At 38.7% G+C, this 25,784-nt stretch overlaps 1 protein-coding gene across 1 annotated transcript; it reads left to right on the top strand.

Annotated features, from left to right (window-relative positions):
* The first annotated feature begins 39 nt into the window (after positions 1–39).
* LOC128656861 (vomeronasal type-2 receptor 26-like) lies at positions 40–21,120 on the top strand. The gene is made up of 3 exons (XM_053711027.1): positions 40–108; positions 7,981–8,104; positions 20,225–21,120. Exons 1-3 carry the CDS (start codon positions 40–42, stop codon positions 21,118–21,120), a joined length of 1,089 nt encoding a protein of 362 aa, XP_053567002.1.
* Positions 21,121–25,784: the final 4,664 nt, after the last annotated feature.

The raw sequence follows: 25,784 nt of genomic DNA, 5'->3' as shown, positions 1-25,784 counted from the left end.
GTTTGTATAGTCTCTTGGGGGTTTCCTGCCTGGGCCAGAATGAATTTGCCCAACTCCCTAGGGTGCTATCCACACCAACAGCGGGAGAAATGGCCACAGGAGAGCGATGTATGCAGCTGTCCGTTCTAGGTGCAGCACGCCAGCCTCAGCATGCACTACTGAACAGCTCCTCCCACCGGAAACCCCCGCACTACTGGTCAGTTACGAGTTTTATGTAACAGTTTTGTTGCATAAAACTCATAACTACTGCTCTCAGATGGAGGTACGGAACTTGTCGTTATAGGGTGTAACACAAGCTTTTTAGCCTCACCGCACAACTCGTAATGGCAGCGCTATGGGAATCCCATGAAAAAACATAATTTTTTTGAGTGCGGGACTGATGTTGCATTACAGGCTAAAAAGCTTGCGGTACAGCTATACCAACAAGACTTGTAATGGCTGCATTGCTGTTTTAATGCTGAAATTACAATTTTTTCAGCATTAAAAGACAAACGCACAACTCGTAATCTACCTGAGTGTTAACTTAATATCCTTTTTTGAAGAGTATACATAGGTAGTGTTAGTAGAGTGCACTTTAAGGAATCAGTTTTTCATTTATTTTTTTAGCAATATTGTACACGGTGCTTAATAGTGCATAACACTGTGCACATATTTTTTGACTCTCCTATATATTATATCAGACACAGCCTTTGGCAATCACTGCTCATACGGCTTCCCTGGAGATTCGGCTTTTAATCTTTAATCAAGTTAAATAAGGGGCCTTCTGGAGACTAATAATGCAGAGTACTCTAAGGTGTGCTGGGACTGCAGCTTCAATTTAGATTTCCACTTCAGCTGCTGTAAAGTTGTGAATTTCCAAAGGTTAATACAGTCAGTAAGCAACTGCATAACAGGGCTCAGTAGCAGCCTTTTATTTGCCCTCCCCTGTGTCTGAATTAGTACCTCCACAGAGCATTGGGTGCCTCTTTTTCCATTTTCTCTAGTGGGTACTCTCCATGCCCCCTTTACTTCTATCACAATTTATGGGTATATCCCCTAGAGGGTGACCTGGCATCTCTGTCTTTACTCAGTTTCCCACTCCTATTTGCATTAGTAATTTGAAGAAGTGCTTATTTTTCATCCTAACCCGCTTCAGTCCACCCATTACTAACTAGACATTACATGACCTGCTCAGGCTCTCTGAAGACCCTCTGCAATACTACTAATTGCTTGTCCATTTCTTAAATTGTGCAAGATGTCCCCAACCTACAAATAGAAACAAGAGTCATTCCACACCTAAGTGTAATGTTATAGATCACTTTAACCAGTCTGCCTCGGACGTTTTAGATAATGACTGCTCTGAAAGTGGAAGTATTAAGTATTAAGGAAACCTGTATCAGTGCTGCTCAAAAACAACATTCATTTATCTCAGGCTGAGAATGTCTCTAACAATTTAGTAGATACAGTATACAACAGAAGTGAGTACACCCCTGTCAGAGAAAAGAAGGGGTGCTGTGGTTGGGTGTGTACGTGGTGTAAACTTTCATATGTGAATTTAATGATGAATCACAATACATAACCAGCCTGGTTATACAGACAAGAGTTCATGGTCATGCTATGTCCATGGGTCCACCCCAATGTCCCCTGACAATAGCAAGATAAAAATAGAAATAAGGATGTCTTCAATATACGCAGTTCAAATGGTATCACATATGTATATATCATAAACAGACTCACCACAGTCCTGTTTCAGGTTGATCTGTCTCATATGTCCTTGCGGTGCTGTTGATAATGTTGTGATACTCCTCTTTGCTGCTGGTGAGTGTCCAAGCTGGGAAATGCCAAGCCTCCGCAATAGGGGATTTAAAAAGTGTTTTCAACTCGCTGTGTGTGCTCACAATGGCCACAAAATCTCTCAAACAAAAACAGTTAGGAGCACCAAAAAGCAAGTGAAAAAGCAAAATTTATTTACAGTTAATTTAAACATGAGGGTTAATTAACCCCAGGGTAAGAGTGTGAAAACAGAAAACAATAAACAGAGAACAAAAACAGCTGACCGGTTTCGGCGTCTGCCTTAATCCTAGCCTGCTTAAAAAGTGATTGTAAATTCACAATTTAAAAACCCTTCTCTGTGTTTCCATTGGGTGTGGAGTACATACCCTTCAAGTAATTAACCAATGTCAAACTTCAACTTGATTTAGTTAAATTTATTCAGACACCTGTTTCCCTACTGACACACTGTTAATAGGTGTGGCGATTTTGGATTAGCTAACTTGAGGTCTTTTATTTTGTTGAGCACTTTTATGCAGTTTTGGATGATAGCATTTGAAAGTTCACAACAAAATAAAAGCTAATCCAAAATCGCCACACCTATTAACAGTGTGTCAGTAGGGAAACAGGTGTCTGAATAAATTTAACTAAATCAAGTTGAAGTTTGACATTGGTTAATTACTTGAAGGGTGTGTACTCCACACCCAATGGAAACACAGAGAAGGGGTTTTAAATTGTGAATTTACAATCACTTTTTAAGCAGGCTAGGATTAAAGCAGACACCGAAACCGGTCAGCCGTTTTTGTTCTCTGTTTATTGTTTTCTGTTTTCACACTCTTACCCTGGGGTTAATTAACCCTCATGTTTAAATTAACTGTAAATACATTTTGCTTTTTCACTTGCTTTTTGGTGCTCCTAACTGTTTTTGTTTGAGTACACCCCTGGGCAATATCACTTAAAGGGATACTAACCCCTCATTTTTTCTTTCATGATTCAGATAGAGCATGCAATTTTAAGCAACTTTCTAATTTACTCCTATTATCAATTTTTCTTTGTTCTCATGTTATCTTGATTTGAAAAATCAGTAATAAAAGGTTAGGAGCCGGCCCATTTTTTAGTTCAGCACTTGGGTAGAGCTGCTGATTGGTTTTCTACATTTAGCCACAAATCAGCAAGTGCTACCCATGTGCTGAACATAAAATGGTCTGGCTCTAAAGCTTACAGTACTGCTTTTTCAAATCAAGATAGCATGAGAACAAAGAAAAATTGCTAATAGGAGTAAATTAGAAAGGTGCTTAAAATCTCATGCTCTATCTGAATCATGAAATAAAAAAATTTGGTTTAGTATCCCTTTAAATATCAAATTATTCAAAATTGAATCACCTCTCAATAATTGTTTTGTTTCTAAGTTGACAAGTAGAGTATTTCCTATTATAAACAATCAAAAACAAGTACTTTAGAAAGATTATACTGAAAATACTGGCCCCAAAGTAGAAACTTAAAGGGACATGAAACCCACAAATGTTTTTCATGATTCAGATAGAACATACAATTTTAAACATCTTTCCAATTTAGTTCTATTATCCAATTTGCTTCATTCTCGGCTAGATTTGGAGTTTTATCGGTAACGACCCGAAAAACTAACGCCCGCTTTTTTCTGGCCGCACCATAAAAATAACTCTGGTATTGAGAGTCCACATAAAGGCTGCGTTAGGCTCCAAAAAAGGAGCGTAGAGCATTTTTAACGCAGCTTCAACTCTCAATACCAGAGTTGCTTACGGACGCGGCCAGCCTCAAAAACGTGCTCGTGCACGATTCCCCCATAGGAAACAATGGGGCTGTTTGAGCGGAAAAAAAAACTAACACCTGCAAAAAAGCTGCGTTCAGCTCTTAACGCAGCCCCATTGTTTGCTATGGGGAAACACTTCCTACGTCTGCACCTAACACCCTAACATGTACCCCGAGTCTAAACACCCCTAGCCTTACACTTATTAACCCCTAATCTGCCGCCCCCGCTATCGCTGACACCTGCATTTTATTTTTAACCCCTAATCTGCCGCTCCGTAAACCGCCGCTACTTACATTATCCCTATGTACCCCTAATCTGCTGCCCCTAACACCGCCGACCCCTATATTATAGTTATTAACCCCTAATCTGCCCCCCACAACGTCGCAGCCAGCTACCTACAATAATTAACCCCTAATCTGCCGACCGCAAAGCGCCGCCACCTACGTTATCCTTATGTACCCCTAATCTGCTGCCCCTAACACCGCCAACCCCTGTATTATATTTATTAACCCCTAATCTGCCCCCCACAACGTCGCCTCCACCTGCCTACACTTATTAACCCCTAATCTGCCGACCAGAGCTCACCGCTATTCTAATAAATGTATTAACCCCTAAAGCTAAGTCTAACCCTAACACTAACACCCCCCTAAATTAAATATAATTTACATCTAACGAAATTAATTAACTCTTATTAAATAAATTATTCCTATTTAAAGCTAAATACTTACCTGTAAAATAAATCCTAATATAGCTACAATATAAGTTCTTAACTATTTAATAGCTATTGTACCTGGTTAAAATAAATACAAAGTTACCTGTAAAATAAATATTAATCCTAAAATAGCTATAATATAATTATAATTTATATTGTAGCTATATTAGGATTTATTTTACAGGTAAGTATTTATCTTTAAATAGGAATAATTTATTTAATAAGAGTTAATTAATTTCGTTAGATTAAAATTATATTTAATTTAGGGGGGTGTTAGTGTTAGGGTTAGACTTAGCTTTAGGGGTTAATACATTTATTAGAGTAGCGGTGAGCTCCAGTTGGCAGATTAGGGGTTAATAATTGAAGTTAGGTGTCGGCGATGTTAGGGAGGGCAGATTAGGGGTTAATACTATTTATTATAGGGTTAGTGATGCGGATTTAGGGGTTAATAACTTTATTATAGTAGCGCTCAGGTCCGCTCGGCAGATTAGGGGTTAATAAGTGTAGGCAGGTGGAGGCGACGTTGTGGGGGGCAGATTAGGGGTTAATAAATATAATATAGGGGTCGGCGGTGTTAGGGGCAGCAGATTAGGGGTACATAAGGATAACGTAGGTGGCGGCGCTTTGCGGTCGGCAGATTAGGGGTTAATAAGTGTAGGCAGATGGAGGCGACGTTGAGGGGGGCAGATTAGGGGTTAATAAATATAATACAGGGGTTAGCGGTGTTAGGGGGAGCAAATTAGGGGTACATAAGGATAACGTAGGTGGCGGTCGGCAGATTAGGGGTTAAAAAAATGTATTAGAGTGTCGGCGATGTGGGGGGACCTCGGTTTAGGGGTACATAGGTAGTTTATGGGTGTTAGTGTACTTTAGAGTACAGTAGTTAAGAGCTTTAGAAACCGGCGTTAGCCCAGAAAGCTCTTAACTACTGACTTTTTTCCTGCGGCTGGAGTTTTGTCGTTAGATGTCTAACGCTCACTTCAGAAACGACTCTAAATACCGGAGTTATAAAAATCCCATTGAAAAGATAGGATACGCAATTTACGTAAGGGGATCTGCGGTATGGAAAAGTCGCGGCTGAAAAGTGACCGTTAGACCCTATTTTGAGTGACTCCAAATACCGGCGGTAGCCTAAAACCAGCGTTAGGAGCCTCTAACGCTGGTTTTCACGGCTAACGCCAAACTCCAAATCTAGGTCTAAGTTTGTATCTGTTGTTGAACATCTTACCTATGTAGGCTCAGGAGCAGTAATGTCATACTGGGAACTAGCTGCTGATTGGTGGTTGCACGTTTATGACTGTTATCATTGGCTCACTCAGTGTGTTTAATAACTCCCAGTAGTTCATTGATGATTCTTAAACAAAGGATACCAAGAGAATGAAGCAAATTTGACAATAGAAGTTAATTGGAAAGTTGTTTAAAATGATATGCTCTCTCTGAATCATGAAGTATTTTTTTTTTTGCGTTTTCATGTCCCTTTAATGCAACAAAGGTGAATACACCCGTGGTCACTGACACACAAGTTAGATCACTGAAACAAAATTGAGTACACCTATGATTTACAATTAGCCTAATTGCATGAGCATAGTTAACAGAAAACACAATTTTTTTGACCAATGGACTGTGTCTATCTGCAAGTTTGCCTCATGTCTCCACATGAAAAGAATTGCCAGAGGAATTGATAAGTCTGATTGTGAGAATTCACAAAGATGGAAAAGGATACAGGAAGATTGGTGACCAACTAAAAACCAGTCAAATCGCAGTTGCAGCAGTAATCAGGAGGTACAGATACACAGTGCCAAAAATCAGTGCTGCAGGGGCAAACAGGCTGGGTATTAGGGACAGGAGCAGTGCAGGATCATCTGCTTGTTATCAGTAATAAGGACAAGGCACCATCACAGGCTGGGTATCAGTGACAGGAGCAGTGCAGGACCACCTGCTTGTTATCAGTAATAAGGACAAGGCACTATCACAGGCTGGGTATCAGTGACAGGAGCAGTGCAGGACCACCTGCTTGTTATCAGTAATAAGGACAAGGCACTACCACAGGGTGGGTATCAGTGACAGGAGCAGTGTAGGACCATTTGCTTGTTATCAGTAATAAGGACAAGGCACCATCACAGGCTGGGTATCAGTGACAGGAGCAGTGCAGGACCACCTGTTTGTTATCAGTAATAAGGACAAGGCACTATCACAGGCTGGGTATCAGTGACAGGAGCAGTGCAGGACCACCTGCTTGTTATCAGTAATAAGGGCAAGGCACTATCACAGGCTGAATATCAGTGACAGGAGCAGTGCAGGACCACCTGCTTGTTATCAGTAATAAGGACAAGGCACTATCACGGGCTGGGTATCAGTGACAGGAGCAGTGCAGGACCACCTGCTTGTTATCAGTAATAAGGACAAGGCACTATCACAGGGTGGGTATCAGTGACAGGAGCAGTGCTGGACCGCCTGCTTGTTATCAGTAATAAGGACAAGGCACTATCACAGGTTGGGTATCAGTGACAGGAGCAGTGCAGGACCACTTGCTTGTTATCAGTAATAAGGGCAAGGCACTATCACAGGCTGAGTATCAGTGACAGGAGCAGTGCAGGACCATCTGCTTGTTATCAGTAATAAGGACAAGGAACTATCACAGGCTGGGTATCAGTGACAGGAGCAGTGCAGGACCACCTGCTTGTTATCAGTAATAAGGACAAGGCACTATCACGGGCTGGGTATCAGTGACAGGAGCAGTGCAGGACCACCTGCTTGTTATCAGTAATAAGGACAAGGCACTATCACAGGGTGGGTATCAGTGACAGGAGCAGTGCTGGACCGCCTGCTTGTTATCAGTAATAAGGACAAGGCACTATCACAGGTTGGGTATCAGTGACAGGAGCAGTGCAGGACCACTTGCTTGTTATCAGTAATAAGGGCAAGGCACTATCACAGGCTGAGTATCAGTGACAGGAGCAGTGCAGGACCATCTGCTTGTTATCAGTAATAAGGGCAAGGCACTATCACAGGCTGAGTATCAGTGACAGGAGCAGTGCAGGACCACCTGCTTGTTATCAGTAATAAGGACAAGGCACTATCACAGGCTGGGTATCAGTGAGACAAGCAGTGCACAGTCTCTGCTGCTATGCTATTGTCTTGGTGCCAGATAACCAAAGACACATTCAGAGGTCTTATTGAGTCTATGCTTCACCGCGTCAGAGATGTTTTGCGGGGGGACCTACACTATATTAGGCAGGTGGTTTTAATGTTGTGGCTAATTAGTGTAAAATATATATATATATATATATATATATATATATATATATATATATATATATATTATATACAGAGCTTCCATCCTGCATTGCCATATACTGACAAGCCACAGTTGATCTCCCATAAACCCAGCTATAGCTAGGCCTTTAGACAATTCTTCTACCTTTCACATATGTTCCTGAACTGTCATGGCTCCACCCCCGAGTCATATTGATTTTGTATTGCTACATTCAGTTTTTTGTTTCATAATGTTGAAAGTTATGTATTTAATATCTTTGAGATCATGATTCAGAGGTGTAATCAAAGGTCCTTATTGCATGAAGTGTGTAAACTTGTTTTGTTAGTTGAACATTTAGAAACTCCCTCATTCTGTGGTCTATCTAATGATAGTATAATTTGTCTGTAGTAAATATTATGGCTGTTGTATAACATTTACTTACATTACACTGTCATTGTTTTTTCTTCTCTACAGACCCCTATCTCAGTATGCAGTAATAGCTGTTCTCCTGGATATCGTATGTCTAAAATAGAGGGGCAGCCAGAATGCTGCTATGACTGTGTCTTGTGCTCTACAGGTGAAATATCTAATACAACAGGTATGTGATTCCTGCACACTGCTAGAAACATAACAAAAATCAAATCTGAATGAAGAAAAAATAATACATGAAAAATTAGAGTGATGCCATACAGAAGAAACTAGTGTAACAGTAAATATTATATGAATATCTTACAGTTAAAATACTGGCAGACTTTAATCTTGATATAATCAAGATATGTGTGTATCATATTCAAATATTGAAACATATGCTACGTTCATGTCAATAAAATCCTAGTGTGTTTGTCCGAAGCTGTCATGCGCAGTAGAGACAGCACAAGGACAAACACACCTGGCCTTACCTGACAATCCATGCTGTTTGCGGAGATAGTGGCCGTGGCCGGACGGGACTGTCGGTGTGGCCGGGCGTGGCCATTGGCATGGCCAGGTGGGACCGGGTGTGGTCTGGGCGTGGTTGGGCATGGCGGGGGCGTGGTCAGATGCAGTCAGCGAGACAGAGATGGGAGAGAAATAGAAAGCGAGGGGGAGAGACATAAAGAGATAGGAAAGGGCTAAAGAGAGGGGGAAGAGCAGAAGAGAGGGGAAAGTGCAGAAGAGAGGGGGAGAGAGAGCAAAAGAGAGGGGAGAGAGACAGATCAAAAGAGAGGGGGGGAGAGAGAGAGCAAAAGAGAGGGATGGAGAGAGAGTGCAAAAAAAAGGAAAGAGACATAGCAAAAGAGAGGGGGAGAGAGAGAGCACAAAAGAGAGGGGGAGAGAGAGCGCAAAAGAATGGGGGGGAGAGAGAGCGCAAAAGAGAGGGGAAGAGAGAGAGAGCAAAAGAGGGGGAGAGAGAGAGCGCAAAAGAGAGGGGGAGAGAGTGCAAAAGAGAGGGGGAGAGAGTGCGAAAGAGAGTGGGAGAGAGAGAGCACAAAAGAGGGGGAGAGAGAGCACGCAAAAGAGGGAGAGAGAGCACAAAAGAGAGGGGGAGAAAGAGAGAGCAAAAGAGGGGGGAGAGAGAGAGCGCAAAAGAGAGGGGGGAGAGAGAGCAAAAGAGAGGGGGAGAGAAAGCAAAAGAGAGGGGGGGGAGAGGGAGCAAAAGAAAGGGGGAGAGAGAGAGCAAAAGAGAGGGGGGGAGAGAGAGCAAAAGAGAGGTGGAGCATGAGAGAGCACAAAAGAGAGGGGGAGAGAGCGCAAAAGAGAGGGGGAGAGAGCACAAAAGAGAGGGAGAGGGAGAGCAAAAGAGAGGGGGGAGAGAGAGAGCAAAAGAGAGGGGGGAGAGAGAGAGAAAAAGAGAGGGGGAGAGAGAGCAAAAGAGAGGGGGGAGAGAGAGTGCAAAAGAGAGGGGGAGAGAGAGCAAAAGAGAGGGGGAGAGAAAGCATAAGAGAGGGGGGGAGAGGGAGCAAAAGAAAGGGGGGAGAGAGAGCAAAAGAGAGGGGGGAGAGAAAGCAAAAGAGGGGGTGGAGTGTGAGAGAGCGAAAAAGAGAGGGGGTGAGAGCACAAAAGAGAGGGGGAGAGAGAGCAAAAGAGAGGGGGAGAGAGCACAAAAGAGAGGGGGAGAGAGCACAAAAGAGAGGGGAGAGAGAGCACACAAAAGAGGGGGAGAGATAGAGAGCGCAAAAGAGAGGGGAGAGAGAGAGAGCAAAAGAGAGGGGAGAGAGAGCATGCAAAAGAGGGGGGGGGAGAGAGAAAGCGTAAAAGAGAGGGGGGAGAAAGAGTGCAAAAGAGAGGGGGAGAGAGAGCAAAAGAGAGGGGGGAGAGAGAGTGCAAAAGAGAGGGGGAGAGAGAGCAAAAGAGAGGGGGAGAGAAAGCAAAAGAGGGGGTGGGAGAGGAAGCAAAAGAAAGGGGGGAGAGAGAGCAATAGAGAGGGGGAGAGAAAGCAAAAGAGAGGTAAAGCGTGAGAGAGCGAAAAAGACAGGGGGAGAGAGTGCAAAAGAGAGGGAGAGAGCTTAAAAGAGAGGGAGAGAGAGAGCACAAGAGAGGGGGGAGAGAGCACGCAAAAGAGGGGGAGAGAGAGAGAGCGCAAAAGAGAGGGGAGAGAGAAAGCAAAAGAGAGGGGGAGAGAGAGCATGCAAAAGAGGGGGGAGAGAGAATTGTAAAAGAGAGGGGGGGAGAGAGAGTGCAAAAGAGAGGGGGGAGAGAGAGCAAAAGAGAGGGGGAGAGAGAGTGCAAAAGAGAGGGGGAGAGAGAGCAAAAGAGAGGGGGAGAGAAAGTAAAAGAGGGGGTGGGAGAGGGAGCAAAAGAAAGGGGGAGAGAGAGAGCAATAGAGAGGGGGGAGAGAAAGCAAAAGAGAGGTGGAGCATGAGAGAGCGAAAAAGAGAGGGGGAGAGAGTGCAAAAGAGAGGGAGATTGCTTAAAAGAGAGGGGGAGAGAGAGCAAAGGGGAGGGGGGAGAGAGAGAGCAAAAGAGAGGGGGGAGAGAGAGAGCACAAAAGAGAGGGGGAGAGAGAGAGCAAAAAAGAGGGGGGAGAGAGAGAGCAAAAGAGAGGTGGAGCGAGAGAGAACAAAAGAGAGGGGGAGAGAGCACAAAAGAGAGGGGGAGAGAGCACAAAAGAGAGGGGGAGAGAGCACAAAAGAGAGGGGGAGAGAGCACAAAAGAGAGGGAGAGAGAGCACAAAAGAGAGGGGGAGAGAGAGAGCAAGGGATGGGACTGCTGTACTGCAAAAAATGGCCCATGTGAACGGGCTTTAGGACTGGTGACTATATAAAATAGCAATAATGTATAATGGTATTTGTAAGTGCCACCACTCTGGATGAAAGTCTTACCCAGCTCTTTTGGGTGTGTCCCAAAAGTATAAATAGAAGAAGATATAAAGTGAACAAGTTCCCCGAAGGAAACTTGGAAGGGGCGCGCTAAGCAATGTTGTTAAAAGCATGTGTGCACAGTCAAAGTTCAATGAATAATATGAATAAGATGCTTAACTCCCAGAGGGGAGAAATCACCATAAAACTGGCCTCTTTTCACCAATAATGAAATCATCTTGGCGGAATGTGGAGATTAGGCTGCTCCTCTGGTTCCTGGTGTGTGAGGAATCTGAGTAATTAGACAAAAAGAAGAGGGCGCCTCATAGTGTGAATCAGTCTTAATAGGACCACAGAGTGCAAATTGAAAAAGGCTTACCGGATAGAGATGCACCGTACTGGTGACCGGTGCCAGCAAGCAGGCTAACTCTTACAATGGTTAGCACACTGAGTGATTCACTGCTCCGCTGTGTCTTCAACACCGGAATAATTCCTGCTGTGTTAAAGGAACCCTTGTTCCTAAACGATGGGTTGATAGTAGCGGATAGCTTGCTGTGCAGTTAAAAGGCAATAACAACTCCCGATGAAGTTAAAAATAACAAGCTTTTATTCCAAAACACTACTACGCGTTTCTCGACCGTAAACTGGTCTTTCCTCAGGCAATACAATTTGGATAAAAACATTCAAATTTGGCAACATTATATACATGTGTTAATTAAAAAAAAAACAGAAGTTGTCAGAGAGAAACAAAGGACCAATAGTAACATAGCTTGTGTCGAAAACGAAATGCCTTTGTAAACCAATAGCACCTGTGTGCCGTCAATTAGACCTAATAAACCTCAGTATACTCTTAAAATGTAAAAAAGGAATCTAGTGTGTATAATCTGAGACATAAAAAAACTAAAAAATAAAATAATGTGTATATATATATATATATATATATATATATGTACAGGGAGTGCAGAATTATTAGGCAAGTTGTATTTTTGAGGATTAATTTTATTATTGAACAACAACCATGTTCTCAATGAACCCAAAAAACTCATTAATATCAAAGCTGAATAGTTTTGGAAGTAGTTTTTAGTTTGTTTTTAGTTATAGCTATTTTAGGGGGATATCTGTGTGTGCAGGTGACTATTACTGTGCATAATTATTAGGCAACTTAACAAAAAAACAAATATATACCCATTTCAATTATTTATTTTTACCAGTGAAACCAATATAACATCTCAACATTCACAAATATACATTTCTGACATTCAAAAACAAAACAAAAACAAATCAGTGACCAATATAGCCACCTTTCTTTGCAAGGACACTCAAAAGCCTGCCATCCATGGATTATGTCAGTGTTTTGATCTGTTCACCATCAACATTGCGTGCAGCAGCAACCACAGCCTCCCAGACACTGTTCAGAGAGGTGTACTGTTTTCCCTCCTTGTAAATCTCACATTTGATGATGGACCACAGGTTCTCAATGGGGTTCAGATCAGGTGAACAAGGAGGCCATGTCATTAGATTTTCTTCTTTTATACCCTTTCTTGCCAGCCACGCTGTGGAGTACTTGGACGCGTGTGATGGAGCATTGTCCTGCATGAAAATCATGTTTTTCTTGAAGGATGCAGACTTCTTCCTGTACCACTGCTTGAAGAAGGTGTCTTCCAGAAACTGGCAGTAGGACTGGGAGTTGAGCTTGACTCCATCCTCAACCCGAAAAGGCCCCACAAGCTCATCTTTGATGATACCAGCCCAAACCAGTACTCCACCTCCACCTTGCTGGCGTCTGAGTCGGACTGGAGCTCTCTGCCCTTTACCAATCCAGCCACGGGCCCATCCATCTGGCCCATCAAGACTCACTCTCATTTCATCAGTCCATAAAACCTTAGAAAAATCAGTCTTGAGATATTTCTTGGCCCAGTCTTGACGTTTCAGCTTGTGTGTCTTGTTCAGTGGTGGTCGTCTTTCAGCCTTTCTTACCTTGGCCATGTCTCTGAGTATTGCACACCTTGTGCTTTTGGGCACTCCAGTGATGTTGCAGCTCTGAAATATGGCCAAACTGGTGGCAAGTGGCATCTTGGCAGCTGCACGCTTGACTTTTCTCAGTTCATGGGCAGTTATTTTGTGCCTTGGTTTTTCCACACGCTTCTTGCGACCCTGTTGACTATTTTGAATGAAACGCTTGATTGTTCGATGATCACGCTTCAGAAGCTTTGCAATTTTAAGAGTGCTGCATCCCTCTGCAAGATATCTCACTATTTTGACTTTTCTGAGCCTGTCAAGTCCTTCTTTTGACCCATTTTGCCAAAGGAAAGGAAGTTGCCTAATAATTATGCACACCTGATATAGGGTGTTGATGTCATTAGACCACACCCCTTCTCATTACAGAGATGCACATCACCTAATATGCTTAATTGGTAGTAGGCTTTCGAGCCTATACAGCTTGGAGTAAGACAACATGCATAAAGAGGATGATGTGGTCAAAATACTCATTTGCCTAATAATTCTGCACTCCCTGTATAAGCCGGTGATGGCACTAAATGCAAAACCTGGTTATCATCCAAAGCTTTTGAAACATTTTAGTTATCTTTGTATCGCATTTGGATTAATCATATAACATTAAAACCAGTGGACAAATAAAAATTATAAGTACTACTCTGCTGAATCTATAAAAGTGGAATGATAATAAAAATATGTATATGTACACACGCCTTGTCTATATGTTATAATGTGTTGAGACCTCTTTAAAAATATCGCTGATCATATTAACTAGAAATAACTGAACATATTGACTAGATGCTCTTGGTCTGCTTCATTTGTTAGTGCTGAAACACTATGATTCTGAAGTGACGTGTATTTGATGAGTTAGTCAGTCTGGATCGTATTCCCAACTGTAGTGAAGTGGGATCATAGTGATTGTATGATGTGTGAACATTGATGTGAGGATGTTCTGTTGGTGTTTGCAAGTAGTGACATAAAGTGATGAGAATCCGTGTAGTGAAAGACATGTGTGTGTGATTATGTGAAAAAGATCGAGTGAGAATGTTGTGATGTTTTCTGCATATGAACATGACAAGTAGCCATTGCATGATGAATTATAAGGGAAAAGGCAATTTATTAAAGGGACACTGAACCCAATTTTTTTCTTTTGTGATTCAGATAGAGCATGCAATTGTAAGCAACTTTCTAATTTACTCCTATTATCATTTTTTCTTCATTCTCTTGCTCTCTTTATTTGAAAAAGAAGGCATCTAAGCTATTTTTTTGTTCAGACCATGGACAGCACTTGTTTATTGGTCAGTTGAATTAATCCACCAATCAGCAAGAACAACCCAGGTTGTTCACCAAAAATGGGCTGGCATCTAAACTTACATTATTGCTTTTCAAATAAAGATACAAAGAGAATGAAGACAATTTGATAATAGGAGTAAATTAGAAAGTTGCTTAAAATTGCATGCTCTATCTGAATCATGAAAGAAAAAAATTGTGTTTCGTGTCCCTTTAACAATGGGGAACCAATAATAATGCAAAATATAGGAACCTCCAATTGGAAATAACAAAAAAAATTGAGGTGATAAATCAGTGATAAGCAAACCACATAATTATGCAAGTATCATTTTATCATTGACATAATACAAAATGAAACTTAATACAACAATAACTATTATTCTCATATACTTTGGATTATGTTATGCTAATTGCAGAGAAAATAGTTGTAATTATTTTATAAAATACCAAAACAATGAATGCAAAAGTCTATGGGGCCTATTTATGAAACGCCTGTCGGACATGATCAGACATTGCGGATCATGTCAGACAGACCTCGCTGAATCCGGAGAGCAATACGCTCTCCACATTCAGCATTGCACCAGCCGCTCTTGTGAACTGCTGGTGCAACGCCGCCCCCTGCAGCTTCACGGCCAATAGGTCACTAGCAGGGGGGTGACAATCAACCCAATCTTATTTGATCGGGTTGAATTGCGGCGATCTCAGAGCAGGCGGACAGGTTATGGAGCAGTGGTTTTTAGACCGCTGCTTCATTACTGGTGTTTTTGGCGAGCCTTCAGGTGCTTCATACGGAGCTTGATAGATATGCCCCTTAGTGTGGATCAGTTTGGTGATATGAATGTGTAGTGGAAAACTAACCCTTAGCTTCTTATCAAGGATGGATTGACTTTCCAAGACACCAGAAGATGTCCTCATGGGCAACAGAAGCTGGGGCTGGACAGCTACAATTTAAGGTTGTGGAGCTGCTAATGAGGTGGTGTAGTCGTATCACCTCTCTTTTCTCCTTAGTTTTATTTTCTAGACCATGTACCATTTAGTAGCCTCCTTTTACTGGTTTCTAGTGTCTAGTCAAGTCACATTGTGAGACAGAGTGACACTGTCATGCCGCGCTGCTCTAGCCGTTGCTAGAGGCGCGGTGCCTGCTTCCCTGCTCGTTGTCAAGGGCTGTGTCCGCTCCTGTTACGTGCGGCGGTGACATCATCGCTGCATGCTCCTCTCTCTCTGAAGCCGGTCAGGATCTCCTGTGGCACAAATCCTGCACCTATGTAAGTTGCTCACTTTCTACCTATCACAGCCCATGTATAGGTGTTACTCTGTGTGCTCCTGGGTGTGATTGTTATTACTGTATACTGGATTGCCATTGTTAACAAACTCTGCCTGTCTGACTACTCTGCCTGCTTAACCCCTAAAGTACTGGATTGCCTCACTGTTGATGAACTCTGCCTGTCTGACTACTCTGCTTGCTTAACCCATAAAGTACTGGATTGCCTCACTGTTAATTAACTCTGCCTGTCTGACTACTCTGCTTGCTTAACCCCTAAAGTACTGGATTGCCTCACTGTTAATTAACTCTGCCTGTCTGACTACTCTGCTTGCTTAACCCCTAAAGTACTTGATTGCCTCACTGTTAATGAACTATGTCTGTCTGACTACTCTGCTTGCTTAACCCCTAATATACTGGATTGCCTTACCATTAGGGTGACCATATTGCCGCTTTAAAAAGGGACACATATGAAAAATACATATGTCAGGGCTGTTTTCAGAGCTGTTTAAAGAAATGTTTTGTATAAGAACCCTGACATATGTATTTTTGATATGTGTCCCTTCTTCCAGCAAAGCTTGTAAAATGTAGGAAGTTAGTATGGAAAGCTACAGCAAAAAGGAAGCCAGTAACACTTTACATCAATCTAATGGTTTAACTCTTTACAGTTTTTGACTTTAGTAATGTAAACCATCCATAAATAGTTAAACATATATGTTAGGAATTATTATACCATGTACTTTTTTTTTTATTTTGTCCAGTTTCATACAAAACAATCACAATTAATTAAGGGTTGTTTGCTGTAGAATGTTATAAATGTATATCTTGCAGCGCCAAGATGTCAACCATACAAGCTGTGCTCTTGTTGCGGAATCTCCCAACCAGATCCCAAAATGTCAATAGATTAAAAGTGCTTAGTGAGTACAGCGCTACAAAATCCTAGAGAGAAGGATTTGTGGCTAAAGATGGTGTCCACGATTGGTATAACTATAAGTGACGGGTTGATGGTATTGCAAATAGCCTATAGGTCTAAGTGCATAAATAATATAATATATACGAAAAATAATAACTTATAATGGATCAGATGCTCCTATATGTTATGCTAAAACCATTTATTTTGCTAATAACATTTTACTAATGACATTTGATTTAACATATATAGTTAAAAATCCTTGACATTGTGTGTGTGCATAAAATACATAAAAGTCCTTTAAAACACAGTTCTATGACAGGATATAAAAACAAATCTATGGTACCAATATGTGCACATAAAAAGAGGGGGGTTCCAGAATACAGTCTTAAAACTGAAGAATGGTCATGAGATCCTATGTTATACCGACTTTGTAAAGTGTCCCAATGAAAAATAAAAATGTGTGAAAAAATGTGAAAAAATTAAAAATTCAAAATTAAAAAATATCAAAATATCAAAATATATCAAAAATATATAAAAATATATAAAAGTATAAAATTTGTGATATCACAACTGTGAAAAAATTATGTGAAGTGTTTCCAAAAAAATATATATGCCTTGGTGAGAGTCAAATATATCCTTAAAAATAGTGATATATATAATATAGTGTAACAGATAATCCCAAAAAATGTGTAACAAATGTTCCCAAAAGGTACTGATAACTCCAAATGCAAATGGTATTGAGAAGTCTATTGAGACTTAAATGTATCCAAAGTATATATCCAAACAGGTGTAGTTATATTGTGTAGGTCCTCTTCTTGAGGTGTGTATTAGAACTTCAGTATAACATCTTGAACCTAAAAATAATGAGAAAAGCGGACATAGTGCAATAAAGCTACTAAAAGATAGTTGTAGAGAAAATAAACTCACCAATATGATCCTGAGCCGTAATACCAGTTAGCCAACGCGTTTCGGTTCACATAGAACCTTTCTCAAGACCAGTCTTGAGAAAGGTTCTATGTGAACCGAAACGCGTTGGCTAACTGGTATTACGGCTCAGGATCATATTGGTGAGTTTATTTTCTCTACAATTATCTTTTAGTAGCTTTATTGCACTATGTCCGCTTTTCTCATTATTTTTAGGTTCAAGATGTTATACTGAAGTTCTAATACACACCTCAAGAAGAGGACCTACACAATATAACTACACCTGTTTGGATATATACTTTGGATACATTTAAGTCTCAATAGACTTCTCAATACCATTTGCATTTGGAGTTATCAGTACCTTTTGGGAACATTTGTTACACATTTTTTGGGATTATCTGTTACACTATATTATATATATCACTATTTTTAAGGATATATTTGACTCTCACCAAGGCATATATATTTTTTTGGAAACACTTCACATAATTTTTTCACAGTTGTGATATCACAAATTTTATACTTTTATATATTTTTATATATTTTTGATATATTTTTGATATTTTGATATTTTTTAATTTTTAATTTTTAATTTTTTCACATTTTTTCACACATTTTTATTTTTCATTGGGACACTTTACAAAGTCGGTATAACATAGGATCTCATGACCATTCTTCAGTTTTAAGACTGTATTCTGGAACCCCCCTCTTTTTATGTGCACATATTGGTACCATAGATTTGTTTTTATATCCTGTCATAGAACTGTGTTTTAAAGGACTTTTATGTATTTTATGCACACACACAATGTCAAGGATTTTTAACTATATATGTTAAATCAAATGTCATTAGTAAAATGTTATTAGCAAAATAAATGGTTTTAGCATAACATATAGGAGCATCTGATCCATTATAAGTTATTATTTTCCGTATATATTATATTATTTATGCACTTAGACCTATAGGCTATTTGCAATACCATCAACCCGTCACTTATAGTTATACCAATCGTGGACACCATCTTTAGCCACAAATCCTTCTCTCTAGGATTTTGTAGCGCTGTACTCACTAAGCACTTTTAATCTATTGTTTGCTGTAGAACTCCTGCCTCAAAATTTGAACGGCTCAAGCAGAACAGCTAAGAATAAGCAATAGGGGTAGATATGAGTCCTTATAGAAACCATTAGAATAGACACAGCATTGACTCTTCATTGATTGCAAATCCTGAAATTAGCTGTAGAGCTATAATATTAAGCATTAAGTTAACCTCCAGCCACAGTGTAACTATAAATGATGCACTATTCCCCCAACAGTTTTGCATTTAGAATGTTGTCCCTAACTCTACAGGTAACTTCCACACACAAACACTGTATACAAACCTAATTGTTTTGGACTGATCAACCCATTATAATAAACCCTAACCACAAACCACCCAACCCTATTTATCTTTATGACTGGCCCAATCTCCTTAAAACAATGTCTTTCCTCCACCATAATGTACTTGAACCCTGAACACTCACTATTGACCTTCCACAATGAAAACTCCTTCTGCAACAATTCATGATATGTGATATCCTCCACCATCACAAATAACTCCCTAACATCTAACTTCCACTAAATAAAAAAAAATAGGGGTGTTCATAAAAATGATTAATCTTAATCATCCTATAGTTCTTCATAGTCTTCAGCTTATTCTAGCCATGAGAATTACATTCTATTTAATATTTTCTAATTTTCCGGTTTGATTTAAGTGTCCCTGCCCCTACATATTAATTTAGCATTTCTTATTGGTTAATTGTGGATGAGTGGACAAACTTTCAAAATTGAACCTGGCCACTGTGAAGTTTTTCTGAAAAAATGAAATATCCAGAAGAGGTTTAGGTCACTTTGTATGATAAAAGAAGTAGGATCTGTGCTTGTAACAAGGAAAAGGCTGAATACCTTTTTAAGAATCTGTTTATTTTCTTTTTCAATTTGGCTGGGGCTTGAGATTTGGTGGTTATTATAGGGTTGGTATATAGCTAGCTGAGACTGATGGAGAGTGCTGTGTAGCTCAGATGTTTTAATGGGGGCTCTCATTCTTTGGGACTCAGTTAGGTGTTAGTGGTCATTTGGCTAAGGTTATTAACAGTGGGAACAAGAGGGGCATTAGTGTTAGTAGCTATGATAATCAGATCATGATTAGACTTAATATTAGTCTAGGGGTAGGTCAGATATTTTTTGTCATACGTAGCAGTGTTAAAAATGAGCCATAATGAATAACTTTTTTGCACACAAAAGGTACTTTTGCATTGTGATCCAGACCTACCAATTAAATTTCAAAAAAATGTTGTTACTATTTTTTGTAGTGGCTAAATTTATATAACTTTTTTTTTTACTAAAATGGAAATCAAGACCTGTTTTAATGTATGAAAGTATAGCTCTCAAGAGATGTATTGTATTGTTTATGTAAGTTATTCTTTTTATATATGCCTAACTCATTGTAATATAATGATATTTTCAGTTAGTTTTAGGTATTATTAACTTCATCTTAAGTGATCTAATTTTAATATAAATAATAATATTGTATTTAAAGGGACACTGTACCCAAATTTTTTCTTTCGTGATTCAGATAGAGCATGACATTTTAAGCAACTTTCTAATTTACTCCTATTATCAAATTTTCTTCATTCTCTTGGTATCTTTATTTTAAATGCAAGAAAGTAAGTTTAGATGCCGGCCCATTTTTGGTGATCAACCTGGTTTGTTCTTGCTGATTGGTGGATAAACTCATCCACCAATAAAAAAGTGCTGTCCATAGTTCTGAATAATAATAAAAAAAAAGCTTAGATGTCTTCTTTTTAAAATAAAGATAGCAAGAGAAGGAAGAAAAATTAATAATAGGAATAAATTAGAAAGTGGCTTAAAATTGCATGCTCTATGTGAATCATGAAAGAAAAAAAATTGGGTTCAGTGTCACTTTAATCTTAAATCATTGATATTTTTTCTTTTTTTTCAAATATGATGCCTTTCATTGTTTAGTGTACAGTAAAAATAATTTATTTCTATTTCTTTGGTTGCAGATGCTGTAAACTGTATAATGTGCCCAGAAGAACAGGGGTCTAATAAAGAAAGAAACAGCTGCATCCCTAAGGACATAGAATTTCTTTCTTTCATGGAACCTTTGGGTTACATCATTACATTCTTTGCTTTTCTACTTTCTCTAATAACTGCTGCCATTCTTGTGATCTTTATCAAGTACCGGAACACTCCAATAGTGAAAGCTAATAATCGGCATATAAGCTGCATTCTCCTAATATCCATTACTATCTGCTTCCTCTGCACCCTACTCTTCATCGGTCAACCAACACATATAAGCTGTATGCTTCGTCAGTCTGTGTTTGGGATTGCTTTTACTGTTGCTTTATCATCTGTGTTGGCTAAAACTATCACTGTTGTTATTGCCTTTAAAGCCACAAAGCCAAATAGTAAGCTGAAGAAGTGGTTAGGAAACAAATTGTCAAACAGTGTGGTTGTTATTTGCTCTTTAGGGGAAACCATGATTTGTTTTGGTTGGTTAGTTTATTTTCCTCCATTCCCAGAATCTGATACTTATAGTGAATATGGGAAGATTATATTGCTGTGTAATGAAGGTTCTGTCTCTATGTTCTTCTGTCTAGTTGGCTATATGGGGATTCTAGCTTTCTTAAGCTATCTCATTGCTTTTATAGCTAAAGATTTCCCAGATAGGTTTAATGAGGCTAAAAATATAACCTTCAGTATGTTGTTATTCTGTAGTGTGTGGATATCATTCATTCCTGCCTATCTGAGCACAAAGGGTAGGAAGACTGTAGCCGTAGAGATATTTGCCATCCTTGTTTCTGGGGCTGGTCTTCTAGGCTGTATATTTTTTCCCAAGTGCTACATTATTTATATTAGATCAGATTTAAACCCTCAGCAAACTGTTCTTCGAAAATGACAAATTTTAAGCAAAAACAAGACAAGATCAAAAACCCTTTACAATAATTTGTGATAACGCTGGAAATAACAGAAACGGAATACTTATGATTTATCAATTTTGTTACTAGTTTAGCTACAAGCAGCCACATTATATTATTGAATTAATATCAAGCACAATTATTTCTGTGGATTGTTGCTAACAGGTTTCTACACACATTTTGTTCAGTCTAGCAGAATGGGGTGTAAAGTCTCTACTCATGAAAAGATGAGTACAAGACAATGGAAAACATGTATATGCCTACTATTTATGGCTACAATGATTAAAAAATATGTATAAATAAAAAATAATTTTAAATATTTTTTTTAATTAAACGCTTTCTTAAAATTATTCAGATGATGATGATTCTTATTATTATTATTATTATTAATAATAATAATAATACATTTACCTTTTTAATGGTTTCCAACACTTTAATTAACATTAGCTTACTGTTCTCATTATGTTATTGTATCAATTCCAGCCATATTAGCTGTTAATAGACTTGCATGGGAAAAAAAAACATTTCAGGTGAATAATTTCTGAAACCTTAGATTAACTGACCCATGCGTTCATTTTGACTGAACATAGGCTATGCTCACAATTTGTTTCTCATTTCACAGCACCATAAGAGTAGCTACACAGCGTCATAAATGAACACAGAGGCAGCCAGAGCAATATATGGGCAGTAAAATAGCTGCCGGACATGATAGTATTTTGCAGAGTAAGTAAGTTGGAGCAGCCATACAAGTGAGTATGTGGGCAGTTCTAGTACCCAGGGCAGCACAGGAGTGGTAGAGCATACATGCATAGTTTAGAGTGGCCGGCAACACAAGTGGCCAGGAGGGGTGGTAAGCCAAATGGTAAGCAAATGTTCTAGACTGTAAAATAAAGATGATCTTATACTGATTTATAAATCTTCTTCAATAAATTGACCCCTCGGCAATTTAAAGAAAAGGTAGAATTTCAGTCTCACTTAGCTGAACAGAGGATGTTGCAAATGGCTTAGGTAGATAAGGGGTGACAGTAATATTGACAATAAGGACATTTACTCTGAATAATTGCCTGGGCAATAAGCTTTGCAGAACCCATGTTTCGGTTCTGTGACATCTATAATGTTCTGGTCATGACATTATGAATCACAATTGCTTAGCTAGAAGGACACATTATATATCCTTGCACTTGCTAATATAAAATATTTGATAGGAGAACATTTCAGTAAACTTTGTTCTAAATAAAATACACACAGAGAAGCACGCTCTCAGGAAAAATAACCAGCTCAATAACTTGTTAGCTTGTTCTATAGGGATTTACAACCTGGGTGCAGCTTCTTTTTAGCCCAGTAATGCTTTTCTGTACTACCCCTGTAGTATATCAGAACTGCAAAATTGCAATAGTGTAATTCCGTTAAAGATTGCTAAAATATGGTCTTGCATGTCTGATATTATACTGTCAGGCAACCAGTATTACCACGTCATCACCTCCACGATAAGTTAAATAACATTTCTTGAAATAAATAAAGTTCTACAGTATTGTATTTTATTTAATAATAAAATAAAATAAAAAAATATGTGTAGAACATAGGAATGTAAAATATGCATAATGTGCTTCGTGTTTTGCAATGATGACACATAGGTAGATTCACACAAAATCAAATTGGAAAGTTTCATGATAGAGTTAAAATATTTGATTTGAGAATCTAAAAATAAATTGAAAGTTACCTTTTTACAAAGGTTCCTGGAGGATTTACACATAGAAACATAGAAACATAGAATTTGACAGTAGATAAGAACCAAAAAGGCCCATCAAGTCTACCCATACTACATGTTACGTTTTCCTTAGGATAGCCTTATGCATGTCCCAGGCATTTTTAATTCCTTTACAGTCTTTGTTTACCACCTCAGATGGAAGTTTATTCCATGAATGCACCACCCTTTCTGTAAAACCTAGGGGTAAATGGAATATCAACTTAGAAGAAGGGAAAGGAAATACAACTAAATTAAATACATGAGGAGATTAACATTTTAGAACAATTATCTGTCTATACCAGAAAAAAAAAATTGTAACAATCAGTTGGACAGAAATACATCTAAGATTAAAAATGTAATCAAAGAAAATAAAAAATAAAATATTATAGGGACAAAATGGATTACAAAGAGAGAAAAGAAAGGAGCTATACATTGATAAATATTTCCTACAATAAAAACTGTAAATGAAAAAAGAGATAGGGATAATGGAAAAGATAAAACAGGTAGAGCTAGACAAATATCTGTTTTAAATAGATCAAGAAAGGATTATCCTACAAAAACCAAGAAGGAAGATGCACTTAAAAATAAATATCAATCAAAAATTAAAGAAGCAGCAGAAAAACATGTCAGTTACAGTTCACAAACATACAAGAATAAGAGTATATAAAGAAAAATATTGAACCTAAGACATTTATAATGTCATACAGATTTGAAGCTTTTAGTCAAGACAGTTCAGAATCTGAGGAGAACATTTGTTTAGAAAAGGGGAAGCAAAAATACAATATGGCAAATCCAAATCTCTTCAGCAAAAGGATGTGAACTAAAACATAAAAACATCCAATAAGGAAATAAATAATGATGGTATCTTTAACCTGTCAGATGTAAAATTAACAGAAATACAAAGAGATGTTTTGAAAAAAGGAAAATATTTAATACATTTGAAACATACATCAAAATACAAACAATTGTGAGAAATATATCTAGTAAAAACCCTAAAACTAAAAATGAGGAAAGAAGATTAGGGAACTTTAGACATGTGGATATTAAATCGAAATCTCTTTTTTACACCACACAGTGTAAATCTGCACTGATGGAAAAAATGTTTCTAAAGTTAATACAAAGAGACATTAAGAATCTCAAATTGGATTATCATTCAAATTTGAAAAAAGGAAAAACAAATAGCACTTAAAGGGACTGTCTAGTCAAAATTAATCTTTCATGATTCAGATAGAGTAAGCAGTTTTAACCCCTTAAGGACCAAGGACGTACAGGGTACGTCCTACAAAAAGTGTCAGTTAATGACCAAGGAAGTACCCTGTATGTCCACAGGGGTTTTAAGTGGTGGAAGTGATCACGATTGCTTCCAATCACTTTTAGGGTATTGCAGTGATGCCTTGATATTGAGGCATTCTGCAATACCCTTTATTTAGCATCCAATGCAGAGAGATCATATACGATCAATATTCCTGCCCATTTAAAACATAGTGGTGTTTTACCCTTTTTACTAATTGTTGCATACCATATTGTGGCATTTTATTTGTTTTAATAAATGTTATTTACCTTATAACATTTGAGGTAATGATATGGTAATACTGGTTGCCTGACAGTATAATATCAGGCATGCAAACCAATAGAGATCATTTTAGCTCCACCTTATATGATTAGCCTTTTGGCCATTACATTAAAGTTTTAGACTCACAGTGGATATTCCTAAATGGACTAATAACTTGACAATGACTGTATCCTTCATTTGTGCACGTTCACTATTTATTTATATTAATAAACATACTTTTGTTTGTGTACCTTTAAGGCAAACATATCGAGAATTTATGCAGACAAAGAAAAGGTATTTAAAACTGTTCTTAGGGTCTAATTAAATGTATCCAATATCGTTTTTATATTTTATTATTTTTATATTTAAAAAAAAAACACAGTCTATTTTTTACCCTTTAAATATTTCTTATTTTTGGTCACTTATTTTATCTGAAAATATTACACATATTACATATACACAACTTTACACACATTTTGACTGAAAAATGAGCAGTGAGAGGAGTGAAAGATTAGGGTGACCATATTGCCGATTTAAAAAGGGACACATATGAAAAATACACATGCCAAGGTTCTTATACAAAACATTTCTTTGAACAGCCCTGACATATGTATTTTTCATATGTGTCCCTATGACATAGAGGATTGAGAAAGAGGGAGACACAGAGGGGTGGGAGGTGGTAAGAGAGTGAGGGAGAGTTGTCAAATGATAGACCGATAGGCTTGTTAGTGTGGGGGGGGGGGGCAGGGCCGGCTCAACCATGGGACCCAGGCAGCACTTTACAGGGGCTGCATTTCAGTGCCTGAGTTTTAGTGTGAGACCAGACAGAACGCTCCTGTCCTTACTTCAGTCATTGTAAGACGAATGATGCAGCAGCTCTGCAGAACGCTGCAGTTATTTTACTGTTATTTGTCTGTCTGAGTTCTCTGAGTTTGTTTAGTACACTCATTCAGCCCCTCCCTCCCCTCCTCTGGTGTCTGTTATCACAGCAAGTTACGGTCAGGTGGTCTGGAAGTAGAGGCACTCTGGTCTGGTGGCAGTTCTGAATTTATTACAGCTTACCGTCCATGCTTGTTTAGCTCCACCCCTCCCTGTGATGACTACAGATCCCCTTGCAGCACTAGCAAAAAAATCCCATCTACCTAGGAAATAAATGGATTTACACACACATTTTTTATTAGAGCTGCGCATCTTCACCTGTCTCACGATTCGATTCGATTACGATTATCATCGTAACGATTCGATACGATTCGATTCTACGATGCATCGCGATGCATCACGATTACTGCACTATTTCTGCCCAATTTTTTAATTTTTCAGAAAAAAAAATTCAAGCAGTCAAAGTA

This window comes from Bombina bombina, chromosome 4 (genome assembly GCF_027579735.1).
Source record: "Bombina bombina isolate aBomBom1 chromosome 4, aBomBom1.pri, whole genome shotgun sequence".
In the NCBI taxonomy this organism is placed as follows: domain Eukaryota; kingdom Metazoa; phylum Chordata; class Amphibia; order Anura; family Bombinatoridae; genus Bombina; species Bombina bombina.
Note: the sequence above shows the minus strand (reverse complement) of the source record. Positions and strands in the feature narration are given on the sequence as shown.

Bases quoted from the DNA above. Each gene is read 5' to 3' on its own strand.
- LOC128656861 (XM_053711027.1), top strand. From the start codon at position 40: ATGAATTTGCCCAACTCCCTAGGGTGCTATCCACACCAACAGCGGGAG. The intron at 109-7,980 runs GTATGCAGCTGT...TCTTCTCTACAG, and splicing joins AATGGCCACAGGAGAGCGAT to ACCCCTATCTCAGTATGCAG. The intron at 8,105-20,224 runs GTATGTGATTCC...CTTTGGTTGCAG, and splicing joins TGAAATATCTAATACAACAG to ATGCTGTAAACTGTATAATG.